The following is a 23,805-nucleotide window of genomic DNA, read 5'->3' on the forward strand; positions in this document are numbered from 1 at the left end:
CAATATTTGTTGAAAATGAAAGGCTTTCTCACGATGGGAGCCGAAGCGCGCGTTGCGCCTTTTCCTTTAATATGAACTTTTTTGATTGCACCTCGACTCACGTTCGTTGAGCGCCCTCCACTTCTTCCCATTATCAATATTTATTTACAGACACGAGTGTGTGAATTGGACAATATTTCTATTTTTACTAAGCATTCCAAACGTAACAAGTACTTTTGGGTATAAGGGAAAAGTTGTCAAAAACATATAGTAAAGTACAGATACCCCAAAATACAACTTAAGTAAAAAATATTTAAAGTATTACTGAAGTACTTTACACCAATGCCAAAAGGTGATTCTATTTAGTGCATTAGATACAGTAACAAATGCTCAAATATTCTTTTTGAAGTGTATCCCTCATTTTAATCTGACATGTGCAATAAAAAAATCGATAGAATTTCACAAATGATGAAATTCTCTTAATTTTCTAAAATAATCGAGTATTGTATTTGAATCAACTGTCACTAAACTAAAAAACAATCAATGAAACCATTGTATTTAGAAGCACACATTTTTATTTTCATATACAACAATTAATGTAAAGCCAACATGTTCTCTAGTTTCTGTGAAACTCCACTGTCTGACCATCATAAAGACTAAAGAGCATGAGAAAGAAAGCTTATTTATGTTCTTCTAAATGTTGCAAACACCAAGTAAACATACAAAAAAATGTCTGCATGCACAATAGCTCATGTGTCTAAACTCTCAGTCCATTAAGTATTAAGGATATAAAGGAAGGTGATGGACTGAATGCAAACAAACAAGCACAGCTTGAGAGTCCAAAACAACCTCAAGAGTTCCATGAAAAGCAGCATAAAAAGCAGTAAATAAATAGAGGAATCAAACATAATGAAATCAAGGTATAAAACGGAAGAATTGTTGTACCGTAGTTGTCAAGAGAGACAGAAGACATGTTGTAAAAGTCCAGACAAAGTGTAACAGCTCCCTGATAGACAGTACTGTAGCAGTGTCAGTCTCCTAAATGCAGTCAGAAGTGTTGTATAGTTCAGCGGTATTCAACTGGGGTACTGCAGCGGTCAGCCCAAAAAAAATCTAACTTATGATTGGGGGGGGGGGGGGTCGCCGGTTTGCCTGGGAGGGGGTCCCTGGGCAAGAAAAGGTTGGTACAGTATAGTTGATAAATGTACCAGACACCTGGTACAGTATAGTTGATAAATCCAGAGAGAGGTTAAGAGGCTAGTGTCTCTTTAATCCTTAAAGCCATCAATGAGTCAGTGATGTGTTTCTAACGCCATGATGATCCATTCACTTCTAATTCTTTATAGTCTTTGTCAGTGATGTGTTTCTAGCTCCACAATGGTCCACTCCCCCTGTGGCGAGGCAGCATCTTCAGGAGAGAAGCTGGTCACAGTTATGCTAGTTGTGGAGTCCTCCAGGGGTGATATGAGCTCCGCCCAGCGTTTAAACGTCTCCTTCTCGTGGGGCAGGAAGATCTGCTGGGCGTCAAGGCAGTCCCGGGAGAGGGACAGGGTCTGCTTGATCAGATACTGGGCTAGATTCAGGTCCTCAGGGACTGGATTTATGATGCCCAGACTGGACTCCTGGTCTGAGAGGAGTTGCTTCAGCATGCTCCAGTCACGCTCTGCAAACTTACTGCTCTCCTCATTGTAACCTTCATCATTCTCCTCCTCCTCCTGCCCCACTGTGCTCCTCCTGCTCCTGTCCTTGAGGTTGTCTGAGGAGCTGAGGTGCTCAAAGGCTTCTCCCACGTCCAGTTCGTAGATGGGAGAGAGGGCTTTGGACGGGCGGCGGTCTTGTGTACAGGTCGGGGTTGTTGTTTGATCCAATCTGTCACAATGTCCCTCATTGTCCCCTAAAAACAATTGACAATACTGCACAATGACTTAACGATTCAGCTTTCCATAAGTCCATAGTCATTACACAGGCATTCTTCTGGTCACTTCTTTCCAATATCATCCCAACATCAACATGACTAAAGTTTCCCCCTTAATGCAACTGTGTCCTCTTAACCATTTAATAATCAATGATTGGATCAGGCAATGGCCTGTATTCTACTAGGAGATGAGAGGGGGCCCTCGTTTCACCATTGCATTGGTACTTGCGTTACAGACCAATGGATTATGATATGATATTGTTGATATTACTGTACATTTATATCAGGTGTATAAATCACGAGTAATCTCTGACCTGGACTGTGGGTAACAGGGAGGATGCACAGCTGCCTTAAAAGGTGAAGCACAGAGGGATGTAGTTGTCTGGATGTGTCTCTTTTATCCAGCAGTAATTAACACAGTAAGCCATGCATTGCATTGCCAGCGCTGGTTAGTTAGCCTAACTCTGCATAACTCCGTTTGCTCAGGCACCAGTGATATGTTTGAAGAAGTAAACCGTGCAGGTCTCTAACTATTGAGCAAACCTTTTGTATTGTACAGATATGATTATTATACTGTAACAACAATCTAAATGCAGGCAGAAATGATTTCATTTGTAGAACAAAAGGAAGTACGCACATCACTCGTTTTCTCTGACATTTCCCATTTGTTTTTATATACAGTTTCTTTCTATCATAAACACTGCTTCAATATCACTAAATAAGAGGTCTATACAGTCGCGGGCAAAAGTATTGAGAATGACACAAATATTCATTTTCACAAAGTCTGCTGCCTCAGTTTGTATGATGGCAATTTGCAAATACTCCAGAATGTTATGAAGAGTGATCAGATGAATTGCAATTAATCGCAAAGTCCTTCTTTGCCATGCAAATGAACTGAATCCCCAAAAAACATTTGCACAAAAAGGGCTTCACAGGCAAGGATATTGCTGCCAGTAAGATTGCACCTAAATCAACCATTTATCAGATCATAAAGAACTTCAAGAAGAGCGGTTCAATTGTTGTGAAGAAGGCTTCAGGGCTAAAAAAAAAGTCCAACAAGCACCAGGACCGTCTCCTAAAGTTGATTCAGTTGCGGGATCGGGGCACCACCAGTACAGAGTTTGCTCAGGAATGGCAGCAGGCAGGTGTGAGTGCATCTGCAAGCACAGTGAGGTGAAGACTTTTGGAGGATGGCCTGGTATCAAGAAGGGCAGCAAAGAAGCCACTTCTCTCCAGGAAAAACATCAGGGACAGTGATATTCTGCAAAAGGTACAGGGATTGGACTGCTGAGGACTGGGGTAAAGTCATGTTCTCTGATGAATCCCCTTTCCGATTGTTTGGGGCATCCGGAAAAAAGCTTGTCCGGAGAAGGTGAGTGCTACCATTAGTCCTGTGTCATGCCAACAGTTAAGCATCCTGAGACCATTCATGCGTGGCGTTGCTTCTCAGCCAAGGGAGTGGGCTCACTCACAAGTTTGTCTAAGAACACAGCCATGAATAAAGAATGGTACCAACACATCCTCCGAGAGCAACTTCTCCCAACCATCCAGGAACAGTTTGGTGACGAACAATGCCTTTCCAGCATGATGGAGCACCTTGCAATAAGGCAAAAGTGATAACTAAGTGTCTCGGGGAACAAAACATCGATATTTTGGGTCCATGGCCAGGACACTCCCCAGAACTTAATCCCATTGAGAACTTGTGGTCAGTCCTCAAGAGGCGGGTGGACAAACAAAACCCCACAAATTCTGAACAAACTCCAAGCATTGATTATGCAAGAATGGGCTGCCATCAGTCAGGATGTGGCCCAGAAGTGAATTGACAGCATGCCAGGGCAGATTGCAGAGGTCTTGAAAAAGTAGGGTCAACATTGCAAATATTGACTCTTTGCATCAACTTCATGTACATGTCAATAAAAGCCTTATAAAATAAACGCATGAAATGCTTGTAATAATACTTCAGTATTCCATAGTAACATCTGACAAAAATATCTAGACACTGAAGCAGCAGACTTTGTGAAAATTAATATTTGTGTCATTCTCAAAACTTTTGGTCACGACGGTACTGACAAAATATCATAAAAATGTCCACTTATCGCTGTTGACAGCAGAAACAAGATTGACATGTTTTGTTCTAGGATACCCCCTACCTAGTATCCATCCAAAATGTCACCATATCCCCTACCTATATAGTGCACAAAGTAGTGCACTATATAGGGAATAGGGTTCCATTTCAGATGTAAACCCCTAACTAAGTAATAGCATAGGATTTGCTGTATAACATGAGTGAAAAAAGAGAGACATATCAGAACTATGGAAGATAAAGATTGTTCTAGACACACTACACACAGAAGGCTACCAGGCAGCACCACACAAAGGCTATTGAACCAAACCAGTACTACAGAATAAAACTACAAAAAAAAAAAATACAAAACAATAATATTGGGTGGAATAAATAAAAAGACAAGACAACAAATGGCTTGTATTACTGGCATGCAGATGTCTTTACTAGATAAGCAGACTGAGGAACAGACACAGGCTAGGAGGATCTGACAAATTACAACAAAAACAAGCCGATCCTGGGTAGGTAAGGGTCCCTGTAGGTAGGTAACACGTAGATTGACATAAGACTAAACCTTTCTCAAAAGCAATCTGGTCATCGTGACAGCTTAGTACTGTGGTCCATAGTACAATACAGATATTTTGGGATTTACCTTCTAAATCAAATGGCCATATTATTATGTGATTTGATTTGGTAGTAAAAATCATAGCTTGGCTGCATGTCTTTTGCATAAAACACAAATTATATAGACATCAATCCCAATAAATAATATCATCAGCTATTATCTTATTGGCTTGACAAAGACCAGAAGCTGCTGGAGTTCATGGCATTCAATAAAATAAACAACGAAAAATCATTGAATAGGCCTATTTGCATTTTTATGTACATCAAAGTGCATCGGTACAACTAGGCCTAAGTCAATCCGCCACACCTTGTCACAAGGCAGGTGGTTTATAACCAACACATGGCATAGTACTTGACACTAAATTATTACGTTTTGACATTAACATAGCCAGCCCCCCCCTTCATATGTAATCTGAGTAGTCAGGGTCAGAATGCCTCTGAAAAAGTTGAATCATTAGGGCTGATTATAGCTAAACTACTCCTGCACGTTTTTTGATTGACCAATCTTCATGTTTTAAATTGGTGTTGCAAATTCAAATCAATGGACTGGTACACAAACAGATGTTTTGTGTAATGATAGCAAGGTTTTAGCTATATGGGCATATACAAAAATGATCCCCTCATTGAAATTGAACTAGTTATATAATCTGCATAATATCCTTTTTGAGAGGAATGGGATAGCTAAGTGTACGTTTCATGATGCAAATGAGTAGTCCGAGCATTATATCATATGAGACAGAGGAGATTGTATCTTGCAAAGGGTGAACTAACTAACTATGCCTTGACTGATGGAGTTTGGCTGGGTGGGGAAGGAAAATGGTTGAGGGGTTTGGTTTTAGGGTTTAAATTAGGAGGGGTCCTAAATGTAGATTAGTATACATTACCTGCTGGGGACTGTGGGATAGCTGCATGTGCAGGAGACTCCCCTGTCTGCTGAGGGTAATTTAAGTCTAGATGTAAGTCTGCTCTCTTGCTCTCTGCAGGTACAGATGCTTGGTTAGGCTTGGTTGAGGGGTTCCTGCGTGGTGTCCCTCCGTTGCTGTACTGTTCAGCAGGCCGGAGGTCCAGGTGGCAGGGTCTCTCCCGCTCCTGGGGAGGCAGGTCACTGAGGTCAGGGTCCAGGGGAGGGCAACCAGGGCTGGGCTCTACTCCCTCCACCTTGGTGGGGTTATGGTCATCTACCAGAGGATCCTGGATCTCAGTGAGGAAAACAATGGGTTTGGTGTTGGACTCCTGCTCGGTACCTTGTTCCTGCGGAGGTGTGCTTTTGGGAAGGTCAGACGCCAGGTGCTCCCCAGAGTGAGACACGGAGTTGGGGGCCGACTGAGGGGCTGGAGGAGGGTCACTCTCGAAGACTTCGCAGGGTGTGAGGGGGTCGTCAGGCTGTTGCTGGGGTGGAGTCTGCGCGCCGCCCTCCTCTGATCCCAGCTCCTCACACTCGTCCACAGAGATCAGAACAGAGCGGCGGAAGTTAGAGGCTGACTGGTAGTCCTGCTGCTCATTGTCCTGGTCAGGGTCAGCTCCATCCTCGAAGGCCAAGTTGATAATGCCCTGGAACTGAGGGGATGGGTCAACGGGAGACAGAGGGGCATGATGACAAGGAAGAACCTCCACCTCTGACTTCTCGTCCTCTTCCTCATCCTCCTCTTCCTCAGACTCCTCCGACTCATCGGAGGAGAAGAGCTGGCTGTCGGGGACCTGCTTCACTGTAACATTGGCCTCCACTTTCTCTACCTCCTCCTCAACAGGGACCTCCTCTCGGTCCCTGCTCAGCCAGGAGCGTGGCCGTCGCCTCACCCCTTCCTCCTCACTGGTGGTCTCAACCTCGCGCCCCTTCAGCCTCACCTCGACCCGCAGCCCACCGTCCAGCATCTTCAGCTCCTCGGGCGTACTCGTGTCACTACTACTGCGGCCCAGGAAGTCATGGCAACGCATGGTTCCGCCTCCCTTGGTTCCGCCGCGGTCGTTGGAGCAGCAGTCGTCCACGTCGTCCTGCGAGCCTCCGGCATCATAGTCCTCAGAGCGGGGCTTGATGTCGTCTGAGGAGGTGGTGGCGCTGCCGGACTCTGACTCAGGGCTGACCTGGTGGTGCAGGCCGCTCCAAGAGTCCTCTACAGGGTTATCTGTGCTGCTCAGGCTGCCTGGGTTCGGGGTGTCCAGGGGAAGATCGGTGGTTGAGCCAGGAGTGTGTTTACATGTGTGTGTTCCCTCTGTGTGCTTAGCAGGCTCTCCGTTTACAAGAGCATTCCCTTGAGAGATGTGGTTGGTTGCTGGTGGCTGACTGGACAGAGCCCTGATTCCTCCTGTGCTGTTAGGTTTACCTGGTTGTTTGGCAGACTTCTGGGGACTCTGCTTAGGGCTGGTGCTCAGGGGTAAGGAGAGGGAGTCCTCTCCTCCACCGAGGCCCTGGGGGCCTGATGGTAGTAAACTGTTGTGTGTCGGGCTCTGCTCTGTTGATCCTGCTGCTGGCTCGGAGGACGCCTCCCTGGGATTTGAATGGGAGGAGACCCTCTCTGCTTCAGCACCAGTGTCATTAGCCTGTTGAGTCTCCGCAGAGGTTTTACCATTATATCCCTCTTTCTCTTTAGCTGCAGGCTTTTTAGAAGAAACGACAGAGGAGGAAGAGTTTTTAACTGGTCCCGCTGACTTTGGGGAGGCTTTCTCTGTAGGAGATTCAGAGGTACTTTTCTGCTTAGGTCCAGATTTGGCCATTGCTTGCGGAGACTGTTTGGAAGGAGCAGAGCTAGAGTTGGATTTTGTAGGTTTAGAAGCAGATTTGGCTGCGGTAGCTGGGGTGGGTTTTGTGGTCTTCCTGGCTGCTTTGTCTGCTGAGGCTTTAGAACCATCCTTATCCTCCTCCTTCCTGGGAGACGCATGCTTTCTGGCACTCAGGGAGGACCCAGGTCTAGAGACTTCATGAGAGGAGAAACAAGAAAAAGGGAAGACTATTTCAATCATTTGGCCCACAGTGAGATGATATTAGGATTTGTATTGGCACAAACACACACGCACCATGGTTCTCAGCGGAGCCTGTTGGTGTGCTCCTTCCCTTCGTGTCTGCTCTGGCTCCTGTTCCTCTAGTTGTTGCTCTTCCTATAGAGGGAGGCTTGGCTTTATTGGCCTCTCTAGCGCTGGGCTTATTGGTTGGGCTGAGGGAGATTAAAAAGACAATCAAATCAAAAGCATACACAGCCCCAGAGAGCAGAAAATTAAGCCTGACACTCACAGAAATTAAAGCTATTTTTAATTGTAAAAATATATATATTGTAATTTAGGAAAATAACAACAATCAATACATTATGGACACAATATCACAGGGATTGATACCATTAAGGGACAAAAGTTCATAAACCTCATAAGGCCTTAGCATAACAAGCACTGTGTTGTTTCATCCATCTCTATCTCTGTATTGACTAGCAACTACCAATATATAACAGTGGGGGGCAGCAGAGCTTTTTCTACCATTTCTCAGGGATGGTCTTCTATCTAAGTAGGAGGTTCTGATTGTGGGTGCAATGCTGCTTACCTGTTGGTCTTTGCAGTGTCTGTTTTCTGGGGGGGTTTCGTCAGTGGAGATTTGGTCAGAAGTTTAGCCTGTGTTTTTGACTTAAGACCTAAAACACAGGATTGTTATAGTGTGCTTTAACCTCGCACCAAAACACTGATATGTATTGTTGGAAAATGAAAACCCCTCATTCTAAGTGAGCAGTTAAGAGGAGGAATAGGATTCATTTAGCTATACAGCTTCGTGGGGAAGAAGAGTGCAACAATAAACAGACATTATTTTGGAGGGGGAAAAAAATGCACATTCATCGAAAGAAATTCTCAAACAAAGTACACCAATGATTACATTTTAGGGAGAGCTAACAGGGATGTCAATATCTGACAAACAATGAGTGTTTTTTTTATTCATATTCAGCGAACTAAAGGCTAGGAGCTGATAATAGTACTGTACTCCAGAGCCAAAATAATGCAAAATCAGGGCCAATAAAACTGAGAGAGCTGGAGTAGAGTAGGCGAATAGGGATGACTGGTTTGGTTAGAGAGAGAGAGAGGGAGGGGGAGGGAGGGAGGGACAGCATATGGCACTCCGACTCTCTCTTCTTCTCTTTTGTATGAAAAAGAGAGACAGGCCGGCTGAGGCCCAGTTCCCCAGACAGACAGAGGGTGTTGCTATCAGTCTACACACCACACAACTCCCCTCCTTCTCCAAACGAGCATACACCGTCACCACGGGAGCTTGAAGCAGACTGGGTGTGGAGAAATAAATTGGTCTCACCCCTGTGTGTGAGCTATGTTGGTTTTGACCTTCAGCTCTGCGGCTTTTTGGGGTGTCTGTTGCCAGGCTGTGCTACCCATAGGGATATTTATTTCTGTGGTTCTACATTGAACTGATTAATATGCATGAAAGAAAGGAGTGCTTCTTGATTCATATTCATGCACACCACTACTGTATATAATGTGTTTCTACTTCAATGTATTCTCTTCCTTCTCTCTAGAACACCTCAGGGTTAAAGCATAACTCATGTAAATCAGTCTGCTACTTATTTCCACAAAACTTGCTGCCAACTATTTCTGCGTCAAGCTAATTTTTCAGATACTCTACCTTCCTGCCATAAAATATAATTATACATTACATTACATTTAAGTCATTTAGCAGACGCTCTTATCCAGGGCGACTTACAAATTGGTGAATTCACTTTCTGACATCCAGTGGAACAGCCACTTTACAATTGTCATCATAATAAGAAAAAAGAATGAGTGAATTAACCCAGCTGGCAAAACTGGTTCGGATGACTTTATTACAGCGTCATTATCACAACGTCATTAAAACGTCATTACAAAATCATCATGACGTCTTTTCAACCATTTTTCCCCATCTGGGAGGCAAGTAAATAACATTGGATGTTAAAACCTGGAAATTACAGTTACCCAGCTGGCAAAACAAGTTGAACGTCATTACAACGTCATTATGATGTATTTTCAACCAGTTTTGCCCACTGGGGAGCAAGTTAATAACGTTGAATGTTAGACCAGACCTGGGATGGCGTGGCTGTTGCGTGGGCTTCCGGAGCTGTTGTCGGGGGAGGCACTGCCTGATGTGGAGGGGGTGGTGGTGGCGGGGTGGGCTGTGCTGCTGTCTGCCCCCTGAAAAGAGTCACCCTTCCCTGCTGTACTCCTCTGCAGCTTCCCTGGCCTAGCCTGAGCTGTGGAGGTGGTACCTGGAGGAGAGGTCTTGGGCCTGGCTCCAGGGTTAGGCCTCCTGTCCTGGTCCTTAGTCCCTTTACCTCCTGTCGGGGAGCCCCTGGATCCGTTAGCAGTGGCTACCTCCTTCCTAGCTCCCCCTGGGCCAGCTGTACCGTTGAGCACTGTGGCAGAGGTTGTAGTCTTGGCTTTAGCCGTGGTGCTTCGGTGGTCGCCTGGCTGCTTGGTCTTGCCGTTCTTTGCCCTGGATGGGTCACTGTCTCCAGGCTTGATAGCGTTAGTCCCTCTCTCTGCGGTGGCTGCGAGGACTGGCGTGCCCAGCCCGTCTGACTTCATGGTGGGTGATGATGCAGCCGTAGTGCAACTTCCTGTTCCTGTGTTCCTGACGACCCGATTGGCCCTGTGGACGGGAGGGCTCTCACACGGAGCTGCAGGACCTGAGGCGCATCTTACACCCCTTGGCTGCTAAAAATAGACGAGAGAGGTTTGAATGGAAAAGTTCCAATCACACAACGTCATTTAAAATAATGGCATAGTGGTCTACGGACTCGATTTAACAGCTAAATACCGAGAAGGAAGTCCGACCTAAACTGGAATTAACACGCTATCTAGAAACTGATTTGCCAGATTTTGTAGATACTAGCTAAGAACATTTTACTTGTAATGATCGTGATACGTTGTTATTTAACCTACATTAGTTGAATCAATGGACGGAATGACTAAGTTGATCGCGATAAGAGCTTCCGCTAAATTACTCAAATGAAATGAAATGGAATTGAATAGAATTGAATAATACTGTTGAGGATGCCTGCAAGCTACTGAGCTGTACTGTATACTCAGGCTTGTAAAACAAAAGCAGCCCCGGCCCTCATCACATCCTTCCAGGTGCTCGCTGCCTTGTGTCACAGTTCATCAGTCTGATAAGACACAAGGTCTGTGTATTTATCACTGAGGGGCTGAAAAGGTAATTGCTTTCTGTGTCAATTACGAAATGACAGCCGTCAGCAGCTCTGTGTCAGGGTCAGCAGAGCGACAGAGGTATAGCATCCCAAATGGCACCCCGTTTCCTATATAGTGCAATAATTTGGACCAAAGCCCTATGAGCCCTGGTCAAAAGTAGTGCACCACATTATGTCAAGTTGCTTTTGTCGGGGCCCCTCTCAGCCACACACACACACACACACACACACACACACACACACACACACACGTGTCGCCTCCAGTGTGTGTGTGTGGCTGGCTCAAGGTTTTCCACCATTCACATCTCTGTGATGTGTGAAGTGATTACAGGCTTTCAAAAACCAAAAGCCACCCTCCTAGATCATAATCACGCCATTACATCCACATTTGTGTCATTTAGCATCTAGATGCTCTTATCCAGAGTATAATTTGTGCATTCAACTAAAGTAGGTATCACAACCACATACCATAATCATTACACAGGTTTCTCGGTGTTAGATGGGTTCATATCACCCGACTAAGTGATTTAACGACGAAAAAGAGGAATAAAACAATTGCTTTTAAATGAGATTAAATCAGCTTTTATCATACATTACCTGTGAGCTGGTAAAAACAGGCTTTTTCCCAAGTCTTCTACTGTCTCCTTTATCAAGAGCAGCTATAGGAGAGAACACAATTAAAGCAACGTTTCAAACATGTTTAAATTACCATTACATTCAAATATACCAACGTTCCTGAAATATCAAATCCAAGTCATGTCCATTGAAGATACTGCAATGTTGCTATTCCACCACAGGCTTTCTGATTTTCATTTCAATGAGATACAGTGGGTGAAACAATGCGTACAATCCTGATGTGGTGAGGTTTTCATTTAATCAATGGAACATCAGTCAACTGTGTCTGCCGAGCAAGAAGAGACTTCACAGCTTATCTTACCATTTCCCCAGAGATGCTCCAAATCAAGACCAAACTGCTGCACTGGAATGTAGTCGAGTGTGTGTGTGTGTGTGTGTGGTGGTTGTGTATGATGTGACATGTGTGACTAGATTACTGTATGCAACTACCAGTTTGCATATTCATTCTGTGCCTTGCCGTGTGTATGCATGTGTAAACTAGGGTCTCTATGTGAGAGACAGAGAGGGAGATTCCATCAGTATGGAATGTCAGTGGAATTCTAAAACCAAGTTCAATAAATCATTCACGCAAAGCATTTCAATGGATCGCAAAGCTAAACAGTCAAAACGAAGCAGTACTTCATTCGTTTCTCAAAGAATGCATGTAATTATGTGTGAAAACCACAAAGAGAGAGAAATTCAAGCATCCACCCCCGCCCCTTTTTTTACAACACAGAACATGCAGAGTATGCTGCAGTTACCATGTTAGCCTTGACTACGATTGGCTGAAAATGGGGTGAGAGAGACCGAGGCGGCACCCTCCTCGCCCAAACAATAGATGAACCTTCAGGTTGTGGCTGTGTGTGCCCTGTTCTGTTCTGCAGATGTGCTGAAAGCAGCCATTAATTGTGTGATGTTACAACATATGCCTCGGGGGGCTTTGGTTCCTTCCTCTCTAACGATACAGAGACAGACCCTGGGCTCCATCACTGAAGCCTGGTTCCAGGTCTGTTTGTGCTGTCCCTTACCATATCCTATGGTCATTGTCACTATAGCCTGGTCCCAGATCTGTTTTGTGCTGTCGCTTGTCATCTCCTATGGTCATTGTCATGCCAAACAAGATTAAACAGAAAACAGATCTGGGACCAGGCTACCATCACTATGTGGTTGGGTTGAATAGAACAAACAAACACACCCTGCATAATATCCTATCTGAGCCGAGAGGAAGAGAGCTCTGGCTCTCCTCTGCAGTGAGGGACAGATCAGATCATCTCCCAGCTACAGCTAAAGCCCCATAGATTAAAGATGGCCGTTTTCCCTTGTCTTACCTGCCAGTATCCGCTCTCTGTGCTTGGAGGGCAGGGTCTCCCATCCCCGCGTGTGGCGGACGGCGTAGAATGACTGGAGCAAGAAGGTCCACAACCTAGCGCGCAGCGCACCAATCTCTCGCCTGAACGGCTGGTTTAGAGAGGAAATGAGTGAGGGGAGGGAGGAGGAGGAAGAGAGGGTGGGGGAAAGAGAGAGAGCGCAAGCGAGCGAATGAGCAGCTGCTTAAAGTACCCATCACCATGGTAACCCCCCCCCCTCTCTCCCTCCCTCTTGCAGAATCCACTTGAGCTCCTTTGAGCTAAATGGATGATGTCATCAGCTGAGGCTGCTGCTGTGCTCCCGCCTCCTCTTCCTCCACATCGCCTCAATGTTTATAAGAAACAGAGCTGGGGGGCCTTCCTCCCTCACACAAACCCTCCCTCCATTCAGTCCTCTCGCTCTCCCACCCTCACACACATACACACCCTCCCTCCCTTCCTCTCTCGCTCACCACCGTCTAACACGCCCACCCTCTTTCCCTTCCTCTCACTCGCTCTGGCTCTCACGCCCTCTGACTACTGGCCACAACACAGAGGCAGATTAGAGAAAGCCACTCCCATGTCTCTACATGCTTTCCCTCCCTCTTTCCAACTCTAATCCACCCTGCCATATTCTGCGTAAGGACATGTGACTTAACCCAGCCAGCCTAACCCTGGCTGCAGCTCAAACCCAGCCAGGCCTCTACGCCCCTGGGAGTAATTACACAGGAATCATGGAGCTCTGGAACTGTGAATCTCTACCTTTCACCCAACGTGTGTGTGTGTGTGTGTGTGTGTGTGTGTGTGTGTGTGTGTGTGTGAAAGAGGGAAGAGAGAGGCAGAGAGCATAGCAGGGAATGTTTTAATGTTCACCCTTCACAGCTCTTTCTGTGTCATTTCACCATTATCCTTTGAAATGGAAGAAAACCCTCGTCATGCTTAGCCAACAAATAATAAAAAAGGCAAAATCGGAATAACTTGATTTTTGTTTGGGGGACTGTGAGTGAGTGAATGTGAGTACTTGTATTCACCTCCTCCCTCTGACCCCTCTCCTCCAGGGGTGTCTCTCCTTCAATGTCTTCCTCCCCAGCCAGGTGATCCACAGCGGTGAACAGGTCACAACAGTTATCCACCGTGACCCTGTCCCGTATGGCTGAGCACAGCTTCTTCAACAGGGCCGGTTCCCGCGTTGACTCCTCTCTCTAAAACACACACGTTATTTTATTCATTAGCACACAGTAAAAGTAGAGGATTTAAATATAACTAAATGTATGTGAAAGGGAGGTGGATAAACCCAAGGTGGATGAAGTTGAGAAACCCCACACCAGACCCTGAGAAACCCCTTGCTTACAACCAAACGGTTATTTCACTGTAGTACAGAACAATTGCTACACTGTAGTACATTGACCACTACACAGCTCAAACACATTAGGATGGATTATAATTACATCTCAGACTCCCATGCTAATACATGAACTGAATCAGACCAATTTCAGAGGCTGATGAGGATAATCCTTCAGGAAACCCGTTGTCACCACCGCTGTATAGCTCTGTGTCTGTGATAACAGGGTGGAATGATTGGGATTGGAATGCGTATTTCTATCGGGGCAGAGTCAGACACAGTGAGTTGGCACATTGAGGACAGACACCCACAGAACGAAATAGACCATTTACATGATGTATGCAGACACCAATGATACGAGTACAAACCTCTTGGACTGTGACTCTGCATCTAGAACTGCCTCAGCGGCCAGCGGGATGTTTACTATGAAGTTTTTGTGCATAGCATTAGCCTCATTTAATAAGTAACAATGAACCATCTACAACTGATCAAATGAATCAGTTTATAATTGGCTGTGAGTCTCTGTGTATGTTGTGTGTATCCGCCACATGTCCTGTGTCTGTCATGATTGCGTCTTCCCTTACCCGTCGTAGACTGTGGAAGGCCTGCGTGTGTGAGACCTGGGCCAGGTTTGTGACAATGACAGACAGACACTGGTCCTGCAGCTCTGTAGCCAGCAACACTGTCTGTTTAGCCCACTTGACCTCCGGGAGACTGCCCAGCAACTGCTCACTGCCACACAGCAGAGTCACCGTGTTCTGTACAGTCTGGATAGAACAGGATTATTAACGGTTATGTCTTATTTGAGAGACTTTTGTATTTCTCTCCTTCACATCACAACACACCCAGCAGGAGCCCAGCGCTCTGTACAGTCTGGATGGAACAATAAAACAATACATCTCTGGGGAACTATTTTTATCAGCTCTTATGAGCTCTTTCTCTCTACCTCACAACACCCCCCCCCACCAAGGCAGAGGTGGATACCTGTGCAGAGGTTAGAGTGCATGTCCCAACAGCACGTCTTCAATGTGACAGGGAGGAATCCAGTGGCAAGGGGGACACCCAGGACGACAGGCACCCTTTCACAGTTGCAGGAGGCTACCGGAGCTCCAGTTTTCCGGGGGAGCGCCTGTCGTGCGCCGCCAGCACGTTGTTTTTCTCTCAGGGTGAACTCCCCTAGCCTTCGCCTTCCCAGACTTACCCACAGGCAGCGAAACAATTGTTGGCCGATGCCAGGGCGTGCCCACATAACGTGGGCCTGCACACCGCACCCCTGCACGAGTTCGCCTGAGACTGCAGAGACACCCAGTTACTGTGTTGTCACGAGGAAGGCCTGGCAGAAGTTTTGGTGAAGGAGAAGCTGTGTAGTGGCAAGAGGAGGCTTACGCAGAGCTGCTTCCCGGTTTACCACAAGGACTAGCCAGCGGCAGCAAGCTGTAAGCAGGTGCGAAGTAGGCATGCACATTCCCTCTTACAACCACACACACAGTCCGGTGAACAATATTTCTAGTCAAATCAAATTGTATTAGTCACACACGCCGAATACGAATGCTTACTTACGAGACCCTAACCAACAATGCAGTTTAAAAAAAATACGGATAAGAAAAATAAATAAAAAGTAACAAGTAATTAAAGAGCAGCAGTAAAATAATAATAGTGAGACTATATACAGGGGGGTACCAGTACAGAGTCAATGTGAGGGGACACCGGTTAGTTGAGGTAATAGGTAATATGTACATGTAGGTAGAGTTATTAAAGTGACTATGCATAGATAATAACAGAGACTAGCAGCGGTTTCAAAGAGTGTGTGTGTGAGTGGTGGTGGTGGGGGGGAGGGGCAATGCAAATAGTCTGGGTAGCCATTTGTTACAGCTCTTACGAGCTCTTATTTTAGAGACCTTTCTCATACTCAGTACTTTCTTTCTCACAACACATACGACCACATACACACATACAAAGTGTTTCACCAACTATCTCATAATTGATCATTCACAGTCTGTGGAACAAGTTGTTATGGCTCTTATGTGACCTGTTATTGTAGAGCCATTTCTCAACACATACAACATAGTTTGTGAAACACCGTGCATCTCATCATTCATAATTCACAATTCATTATATTATGGACAACAAAACACACATTTACAGTCTAACAGTTGTTAAGACATTTACACCTTTGATCAACTCTACTGTGTCCCACCACAGTTGTTCCTTCCGACCCTGCACTTGGCTATCGATGCAGGGGGAAACCCAAATTATGCAACACATTTTGGCAGCAGGCAGGCCCTCCTCAGCAGCAGTAGTAGTAGTAGGCTGAGCTCCAGAGTGGTGTACCCAGGGGAGGCGAGGGAAAGACACGGGCTGTGTCCCAATTCTCTACCCTTTTGTGCACTTGCACACTCCCTGTCATGGACTCCCTCCAGCCAAAACTAGACCAATCCAATGCTTTTAAATCTGGATTACCCTGCTACATCTGTCTGTATTCATACTGGACTCCTGAACACACCTGCAATGAAGGACTATGGAAATTGAGGTGAGGAAGTTGGGGCGTGTGTGTGTAGACTTGTGAGTGTGTGTATAACCCACCATGGCTCCAGTCACAGCATTTAGACAGGCTCTCTGGACCTCACAAGGCAACAGAGCAAAGTGTCTCTCTGACCAGCTCTTCACATAGTGTTCAGCCACCCACCTGTAACACACAGTACAAACGAGTGTTCGAGAGCCTGTCACTTCAGTACATATTCTGACATATTGCTTGTTAAACACCTTTGTATTGTGTTTTTATAGAAACGGCTATGAACGAAGGGGAGAAAATATTAAGTTGGGTGGAGCGGGGATTTGATGCCACACAGGCAGGGGGGGTCATACATGTGCTGTAAGCAGCAGCCCTAAGCACAAGACCAAGCCTAGGTACTCGCTAAACCACTGATATACAGTAACTATCCACAGAGTATCCAGCAAGGCTCAGCGTGACTGTGCACGGTGTGTGATGATGTTCAGTGTGTGATGATGTTCAGTGTGTGATGATGTTCAGTGTGTGATGATGTTCAGTGTGTGATGATGTTCAGTGTGTGATGATGTTCAGTGTGTGATGATGTTCAGTGTGTGATGATGTTCAGTGTGCGACTGTGTGCTGAAGGTCTGGGTGAGTGGGGATTAATGAGATTTTGGGACTCAGTGAGAGAGCATGTGATTTGCATCAGTTAAACGGGTCAGGTCCGTGACCCAAACCACTTATACAGCCTGACATCACACAGAGAAAGCTGCCAAACTCTATATAAGACACAGGCAGGAGTCCCAAACGGCACGTTATTCCCTATAGTGCACTACTTTTGACCAGAGCCCATAGTGCACTATATAGCGAATTGAATGCCATTTGGGACTCATTCATTAACCTCACTGGTCCTGGTGCTAGGAAGGAACTGAAGCCAGAAGTGTCCAAAAACATGGCACAGCTCCCAATTACATATCAATATCCTGCTGCCCCAAATTTCCCAGGCAATGTGTGGCAGCATTCCAAATGGTACCCTATTCCCTTTATCGTGCACTTCTTTTGACCAGTGTCATAGTACTGCACTATAAGAAATAGGTTACCATTTGAGACACATCCTAGGAATATAAAACAACTTTTAGTTAAGGCAGCGGCACTGAGTGAAGTGATGAGATCCAGTGTCGTTGCGAAACTGAATGATGTGCCATCTTAGTTGCTCAGTCCCATTTTCTCAGTCCCAGCCTCAGGCCCTCAGGGTAGTGGCCAGAGATGGTTGGCTAGCTCCAGAGGCCTGAGGGGTGTGAATCGCAGCACCCCAGGGCTATAAGCTCAGTTCAGCTCGCATTACTATCATACACACAAGGGACGTGACAAATGTAAATAGAATCTTAATGTTTAAACTGGCATTTATTAATAGTTTAAACGTTAAAGAAATCAATAAAAATAAAATGACGTGAATTCACAACCCAGATATGGTTCTGCATATGACCACTAGGAGGCAATGCAGTTCGATCTACCACAGTCCTGGCTACGTACCTACCAGTCGTCACTAGTTACTTCAGCCACAATGTCATAAAACGCCCGCCTATTTCTACAATTTCTATACTTAAAATGTGATTTTAACCCTAACAATAACCTTAACTACACTGCTAACCTTATGCCTAACCTTAAATTAAGACAAAATATATGTTGTTTTCATTCATTTTTACATAGCCAATCTGACTTTGTGGCTGTGGTAACAAGAGAAAACCCTAACAGACGGCGCTCACCTTACTGCTGTTCCCCACCCACTCAGCAACAATGGTATTAATGCTGTTTTCGGTTCTCTGTTGTGTGCTTCTCCTTCATGTTCTCAATTGTCAGTACGTACTTCATGTCCAACTTCTTGTCAATGTGATGGCTCGTAGCAGTGACGCAAGTCTGATTGTTTGAGAGCTTGAGCTTTGTACTTGCAGAGCAATCATTGTAAAATTTCTCCATCCGGGCCATCACTTTTTTTTTTGAGATGGGATTTTGTCGTCTGGTTCTAGATATGCCATCATGGCATTGAAGCCAACATTCTATACCTTTGACAATGGCTGCATGACAACTGCAACCATTTCTGTAGTCAGAGCTGTGATTTTCTCACTCTGTCCCTTATCACACTGCTGCCAGCAATGGTTTGGGCTTCACAGTGCCGCTCTTTTAGCATTGGACCTGTATTGCCGCTGTAGCTCAATTCCACCTCGCAAAATTTGAATTTCATTACCTTGTCAAAGTATTTTCATACAGGACTTAGCTGCTGTCGCCTCCAAGTCGCCCTCTGACATTTTTCCAACTTAACAACGATGTCGTGCAGAGAGCTTTATACCGTGACGAGATCCTGAGGCCCATTGTCGTGCTATTCTTCCGTCACCATCATCTCATGTTTCAGCATGATCATGCACAGCCCCATGTCGCAAGGATCTGTATACAATTCCTGGAAGCTGAAAAATGTCCCAGTTCCTCCATGGCCTGCATATTCACCAGACATGACACCCATTGAGCATGTTTGGGATGCTCTGGATCAACGTGTACGACAGCGTTTTCCAGTTCCTGCCAATACCCAGCAACTTCACACAGCCGTTGAAGAAGAGTGGAACAACATTCCACAGGCCGCAATCAACATCCCGATTAACTCTATGCGAAGGTGATGTGTCATGCTGCATGAGGCAAATGGTGGTCACACCAGATACTGACTGGTTTTCTGATCCAAGCCCTTACCCCTTTTTTAAGGTATCTGTGACCAACAGATGCATATCTGTATTCCCTGTCATGTGAAATCTATAGATAAGGGCCTAATACATTTATTTAAAATGACTGATTTCCTTCTATCAACTGTAACTAAATAAAACCTTTGAAAAAGTTTGCATGTTGCATTTCTATTTTTGTCCAGTAAAACTTAAAAGCTGCATATCTCCTCCTACTTACAGCATTGTTACATTAGGTATTTAAAAAAAAAAAAAAAAAGATATATATATATATATATACCTTTGCCTTTTGGATGATGATTGGGATCTATTAATGGTAATTTTGTGATAAATGTTTTGATATCACAGTGCAGTTTATAGAAAAGTGTGAGTTTCGGTTTTGTTGTATTTGTATTTGTTTTTTGCAATGTTAACGATCCCAAATTCGTTTAAAACGTCACACCCCTAACACACACAACTCATCAAAAGCTTTCCCCTCAGCGGAGCAGAAGGCAGGCAGCACGGCTCAGCCCACGCACCACGTTTTAGTTGTTTTATGTCTGTATCTTACTGCCAGATGGAATCCACACACAGATGGTGATGGTCAGAGTTAGCCCTGAATGACCAGACTTAAACACTATCAAGGCCATAATTATTCATACCACTGCCTGAGGGGTGACTGTTTCTGGCATTAGTGCAATTTAAGTTAAGTTTTCAGAGACTTTTGGACAGCTATTACATAGATTGTGACCTATATAACATGGTGACCTTATGTTGACCCTGTTCCTCCATCTATTGTGCTCTGGATTATGCAGATTAAGCCAAACCCTTCTTATACAACTACAGATGTTGAAGGTGATAAACAGGCTTGGGGTCAATTTTTATTCATTTTCCAATCAATTTACTTCCTGAAGTGACTGAATTGCAATGGAATTGACCCCAACCTCGTTGATAAAAACCTGTCAAACTGACAGCACCTAACTAAAATATAATGTCCCATAGAAATACACTCTAAAACGCTCCATACACACACACACACTCACCTCATACACAAGCTGTGGAGGCTCTGGAGTCCGAGGGTGTGGGTGAGGGAGAGGCACTCGAGGATGGTTTTCTGAACCCCATCTATAGGCTGCAGTAAGAATAAAAAGGGAAAACAAACGTGTCTAAATGACGGGACTTTTAATGATAGGCCGTCTTTTCAATTGGACATGGATTATAAAAGGTACCTGCAATTGAAGGATCTCGAATAAAAGCCTGAATAAACTAAGGTACAAAAACATATCTACACTGTTTGCAGTTGACACACAGATGAGTAACGTCGTACACTGGTCACAGGAATATTGTTTAGTAATGAGGAGTAAGGAGTGAAAATAGATCAAAAAGAGAGTTCTCTCTGTGCCTGCTGCGGAGTAAAGTGAAGCTGCCTGTCGCAGTGGGCAGAACGGAACACCCCATATGAACTGTATCTGGGCACATGATGAGGTAAGAGTAATGAAACAGAGGCTGTTCAGAGAACCGGAACACAGCGGGACATTGTTTTAAGGGTGCAGGAATGCCCGTGAGATACAAAACAGTACCAAAACAGCTAAATGTGTTCATACACATAGCTTTCCTCTTGACGCAGACTGGTATGATACTACAGCGATCTCTCTGGAGATGTAGAACTGATCTAGGCTGGTCCCAGATCTGTTTTAGCTGTATAGGCAACTCCTATGAAGTGTGGCAAGAGAGCACAAACAGATCTGGGACCAAGCAAGGGCAGATCAGAGAAGCACTGCAATGGTAGGAAGAGCTAAAACACTCCACAAGAGAGCCATGTAAAAATAGAAAGAACATTTTTTATTGTGTATGTGTGCGTGTGTTGGGCGGCAGGTAACCAAGCAGTTAGAGAGTTGGGCCAGTAACTGAAAAGTTGCTGGTTCGAATACCCAAGCGGTCAAGGTGAAAAATCTGTAGGTGTGTCTTAGTGCCTTGACTAAGGCACTTAACCCTAATTTGCTCCAGGGGTGTCGCTTTACTATGATGACCCTGTAAAACAACACCTATCGTGTGTATGTGACAAGAACATTTGATTTTGTGTGTGTGTGTTTGCGTGCATCACACAATACTGCATTAAGACAAAAACAAGTTGGCTAAATTGGCCTGCCAAACAGACATGTCAGACGTTTCCCTCACATTCAGAAACCTACCTTGGGGAAGAAGCGGCAGTAGTCTCTGGTCAGCACCATCTCCACCACGTCCTTCAGTCCCTCCAGACCCAACATGTCTGCTGCCAACACCACCTGACTGGGAGAGAGGAGAGTGGCGAGAGGGCCGGTTGAGGTGGTGTTGCGCTTCTGCTTGGGAGAGAGGGCTGGGGGAGGTTGGGTTGTGGTTATGACGAAGAGAGGGCTGGGTGAGGTTGGGTTGTGGTTCTGACTGGAAGAGAGGGCTGGGTGAGGTTGGGTTGTGGTTCTGACTGGAAGAGAGGGCTGGGTGAAGTTGGGTTGTGGTTCTGACTGGAAGAGAGGGCTGGGTGAGGTTGGGTTGTGGTTCTGACTGGAAGAGAGGGCTGGGTGAGGTTGGGTTGTGGTTCTGACTGGAAGAGAGGGCTGGGTGAGGTTGGGTTGTGGTTCTGACTGGAAGAGAGGGCTGGGTGAGGTTGGGTTGTGGTTCTGACTGGGACAGATATGTATACACCAACCTCAACCACTCCAGTAAACCTGCATTTGAGTTATTAGTCACACATTGAGACAGCTTACTTAGAGTATGTTTCTTGTGTAACTTGCTCTTTATTAACTATGAATGACTTTATTATAGCTAATAAATAGGTTAAGGATTTGCCAGTACTACAACAAATATTTGAATTAAGCCTAATAAGACAAAAAAGGCCTTATAAGCTACTTATAGACATACTTATAAACTACAAATCAGAGGCTAAAATGTTTACCTTAATATAAAGCGTTAACTTTGATTCTATTTTCAATATTACTGCATTTTATTTATTTATTTATTTCACCTTTATTTAACCAGGTAGGCAAGTTGAGAACAAGTTCTCATTTACAATTGCGACCTGGCCAGGATAAAGCAAAACAGTTCGACACATACAACGACACAGAGTTACACATGGAGTAAAACAAACATACAGTCAATAATACAGTATAAACAAGTCTATATATGATGTGAGCAAATGAGGTGAGATAAGGGAGGTAAAGGCAAAAAAGGCCATGGTGGCAAAGTAAATACAATATAGCAAGTAAAACACTGGAATGGTAGATTTGCAGTGGACGAATGTGCAAAGTAGAAATAAAATAATGGGGTGCAAAGGAGCAAAATAAATAAATAAATTAAATACAGTAGGGAAAGAGGTAGTTGTTTGGGCATTGTTGGGAAAGAGCTCAAGTAAGAAATTCACTGCACTGTTTTATACCAGTTGTATCCTGTGCACGTGGAGATAAAACTTTGAAACTTGTTGTGGTTCTAACGGGAGAGAGTGACAGGTGAGGTGGTTCTAACTGGGAGAGAGTGACAGGTGAGGTGGTTCTAACTGGGAGAGAGTGACAGGTGAGGTGGTTCTAACTGGGAGAGAGTGACAGGTGATGTGGTTCTAACTGGGAGAGAGTGACAGGTGAGGTGGTTCTAACTGGGAGAGAGTGACAGGTGAGGTGGTTCTAACTGGGAGAGAGTGACAGGTGAGGTGGTTCTAACTGGGAGAGAGGGACAGGTGAGGTGGTTCTAACTGGGAGAGAGGGACAGGTGATGTGGTTCTAACTGGGAGAGAGGGACAGGTGAGGTGGTGTTGTGGTTCTAACTGGGAGAGAGGGACAGGTGAGTTGGTGTTGTGGTTCTAACTGGGAGAGAGGGACAGGTGTGGTTCTAACTGGGAGAGAGGGACAGGTGAGGTGGTTCTAACTGGGAGAGAGTGACAGGTGAGGTGGTGTTGTGGTTCTAAATGAGAGAGGGACAGGTGAGGTGGTGTTGTGGTTCTAAATGAGAGAGGGACAGGTGAGGTGGTGTTGTGGTTCTAACTGGGAGAGAGTGACAGGTGAGGTGGTGTTGTGGTTCTAACTGGGAGAGAGGGACAGGTGAGTTGGTGTTGTGGTTCTAACTGGGAGAGAGGGACAGGTGTGGTTCTAACTGGGAGAGAGGGACAGGTGAGGTGGTTCTAACTGGGAGAGAGTGACAGGTGAGGTGGTGTTGTGGTTCTAAATGAGAGAGGGACAGGTGAGGTGGTGTTGTGGTTCTAAATGAGAGAGGGACAGGTGAGGTGGTGTTGTGGTTATAACTGGGAGAGAGTGACAGGTGTGGTAGTGTTGTGATTTTAACTGGGAGTGAGGGACAGGTGAGGTGGTGTTGCGGTTTTAACTGGGAGAGAGGGACAGGTGAGGTGGTGTTGTGGTTCTGGTGCTATACATGTAGGTTCACCATCAAACCCTATAGTAAGTACTGAAGAAATGCACTATTATTAAAAACACTTAGACAACTGAAGCAAGCTAACACACTGACATCAGGAAATGTACCTTTACAAGTTGGGGATATTCATTTTTGCTTCTGATGGATGAATTATTTTCTATTCGATA

The 23,805-nt window shown here is 45.2% G+C and overlaps 1 protein-coding gene across 7 annotated transcripts in view; it reads right to left on the reverse strand.

Annotated features, from left to right (window-relative positions):
- Window positions 1–531: 531 nt before the first annotated feature.
- LOC135556262 (BTB/POZ domain-containing protein 8-like) overlaps window positions 532–23,805 on the reverse strand; it is a 45,796-nt gene continuing 22,522 nt past the window's right edge. For 6 of the 7 annotated variants that reach the window (XM_064989315.1, XM_064989317.1, XM_064989314.1 and 3 more), the window contains 12 exons: window positions 21,436–21,532; window positions 20,287–20,375; window positions 16,631–16,733; window positions 14,632–14,814; window positions 13,737–13,907; window positions 12,688–12,817; window positions 11,342–11,403; window positions 9,620–10,250; window positions 8,107–8,194; window positions 7,593–7,729; window positions 5,465–7,492; window positions 532–1,873 (listed from right to left, as the gene is read on the reverse strand). In XM_064989315.1, the coding sequence (XP_064845387.1) occupies window positions 1,332–1,873; window positions 5,465–7,492; window positions 7,593–7,729; window positions 8,107–8,194; window positions 9,620–10,250; window positions 11,342–11,403; window positions 12,688–12,817; window positions 13,737–13,907; window positions 14,632–14,814; window positions 16,631–16,733; window positions 20,287–20,375; window positions 21,436–21,532 (4,261 nt within the window). In that variant the 3' untranslated portion in view covers window positions 532–1,331. The remainder of the gene's footprint in view (window positions 1,874–5,464; window positions 7,493–7,592; window positions 7,730–8,106; window positions 8,195–9,619; window positions 10,251–11,341; window positions 11,404–12,687; window positions 12,818–13,736; window positions 13,908–14,631; window positions 14,815–16,630; window positions 16,734–20,286; window positions 20,376–21,435; window positions 21,533–23,805) is intronic. The other variant, XM_064989319.1, reaches the window with a different exon arrangement.

This window comes from Oncorhynchus masou, chromosome 15 (genome assembly GCF_036934945.1).
Source record: "Oncorhynchus masou masou isolate Uvic2021 chromosome 15, UVic_Omas_1.1, whole genome shotgun sequence".
Lineage (NCBI taxonomy): Eukaryota > Metazoa > Chordata > Actinopteri > Salmoniformes > Salmonidae > Oncorhynchus > Oncorhynchus masou.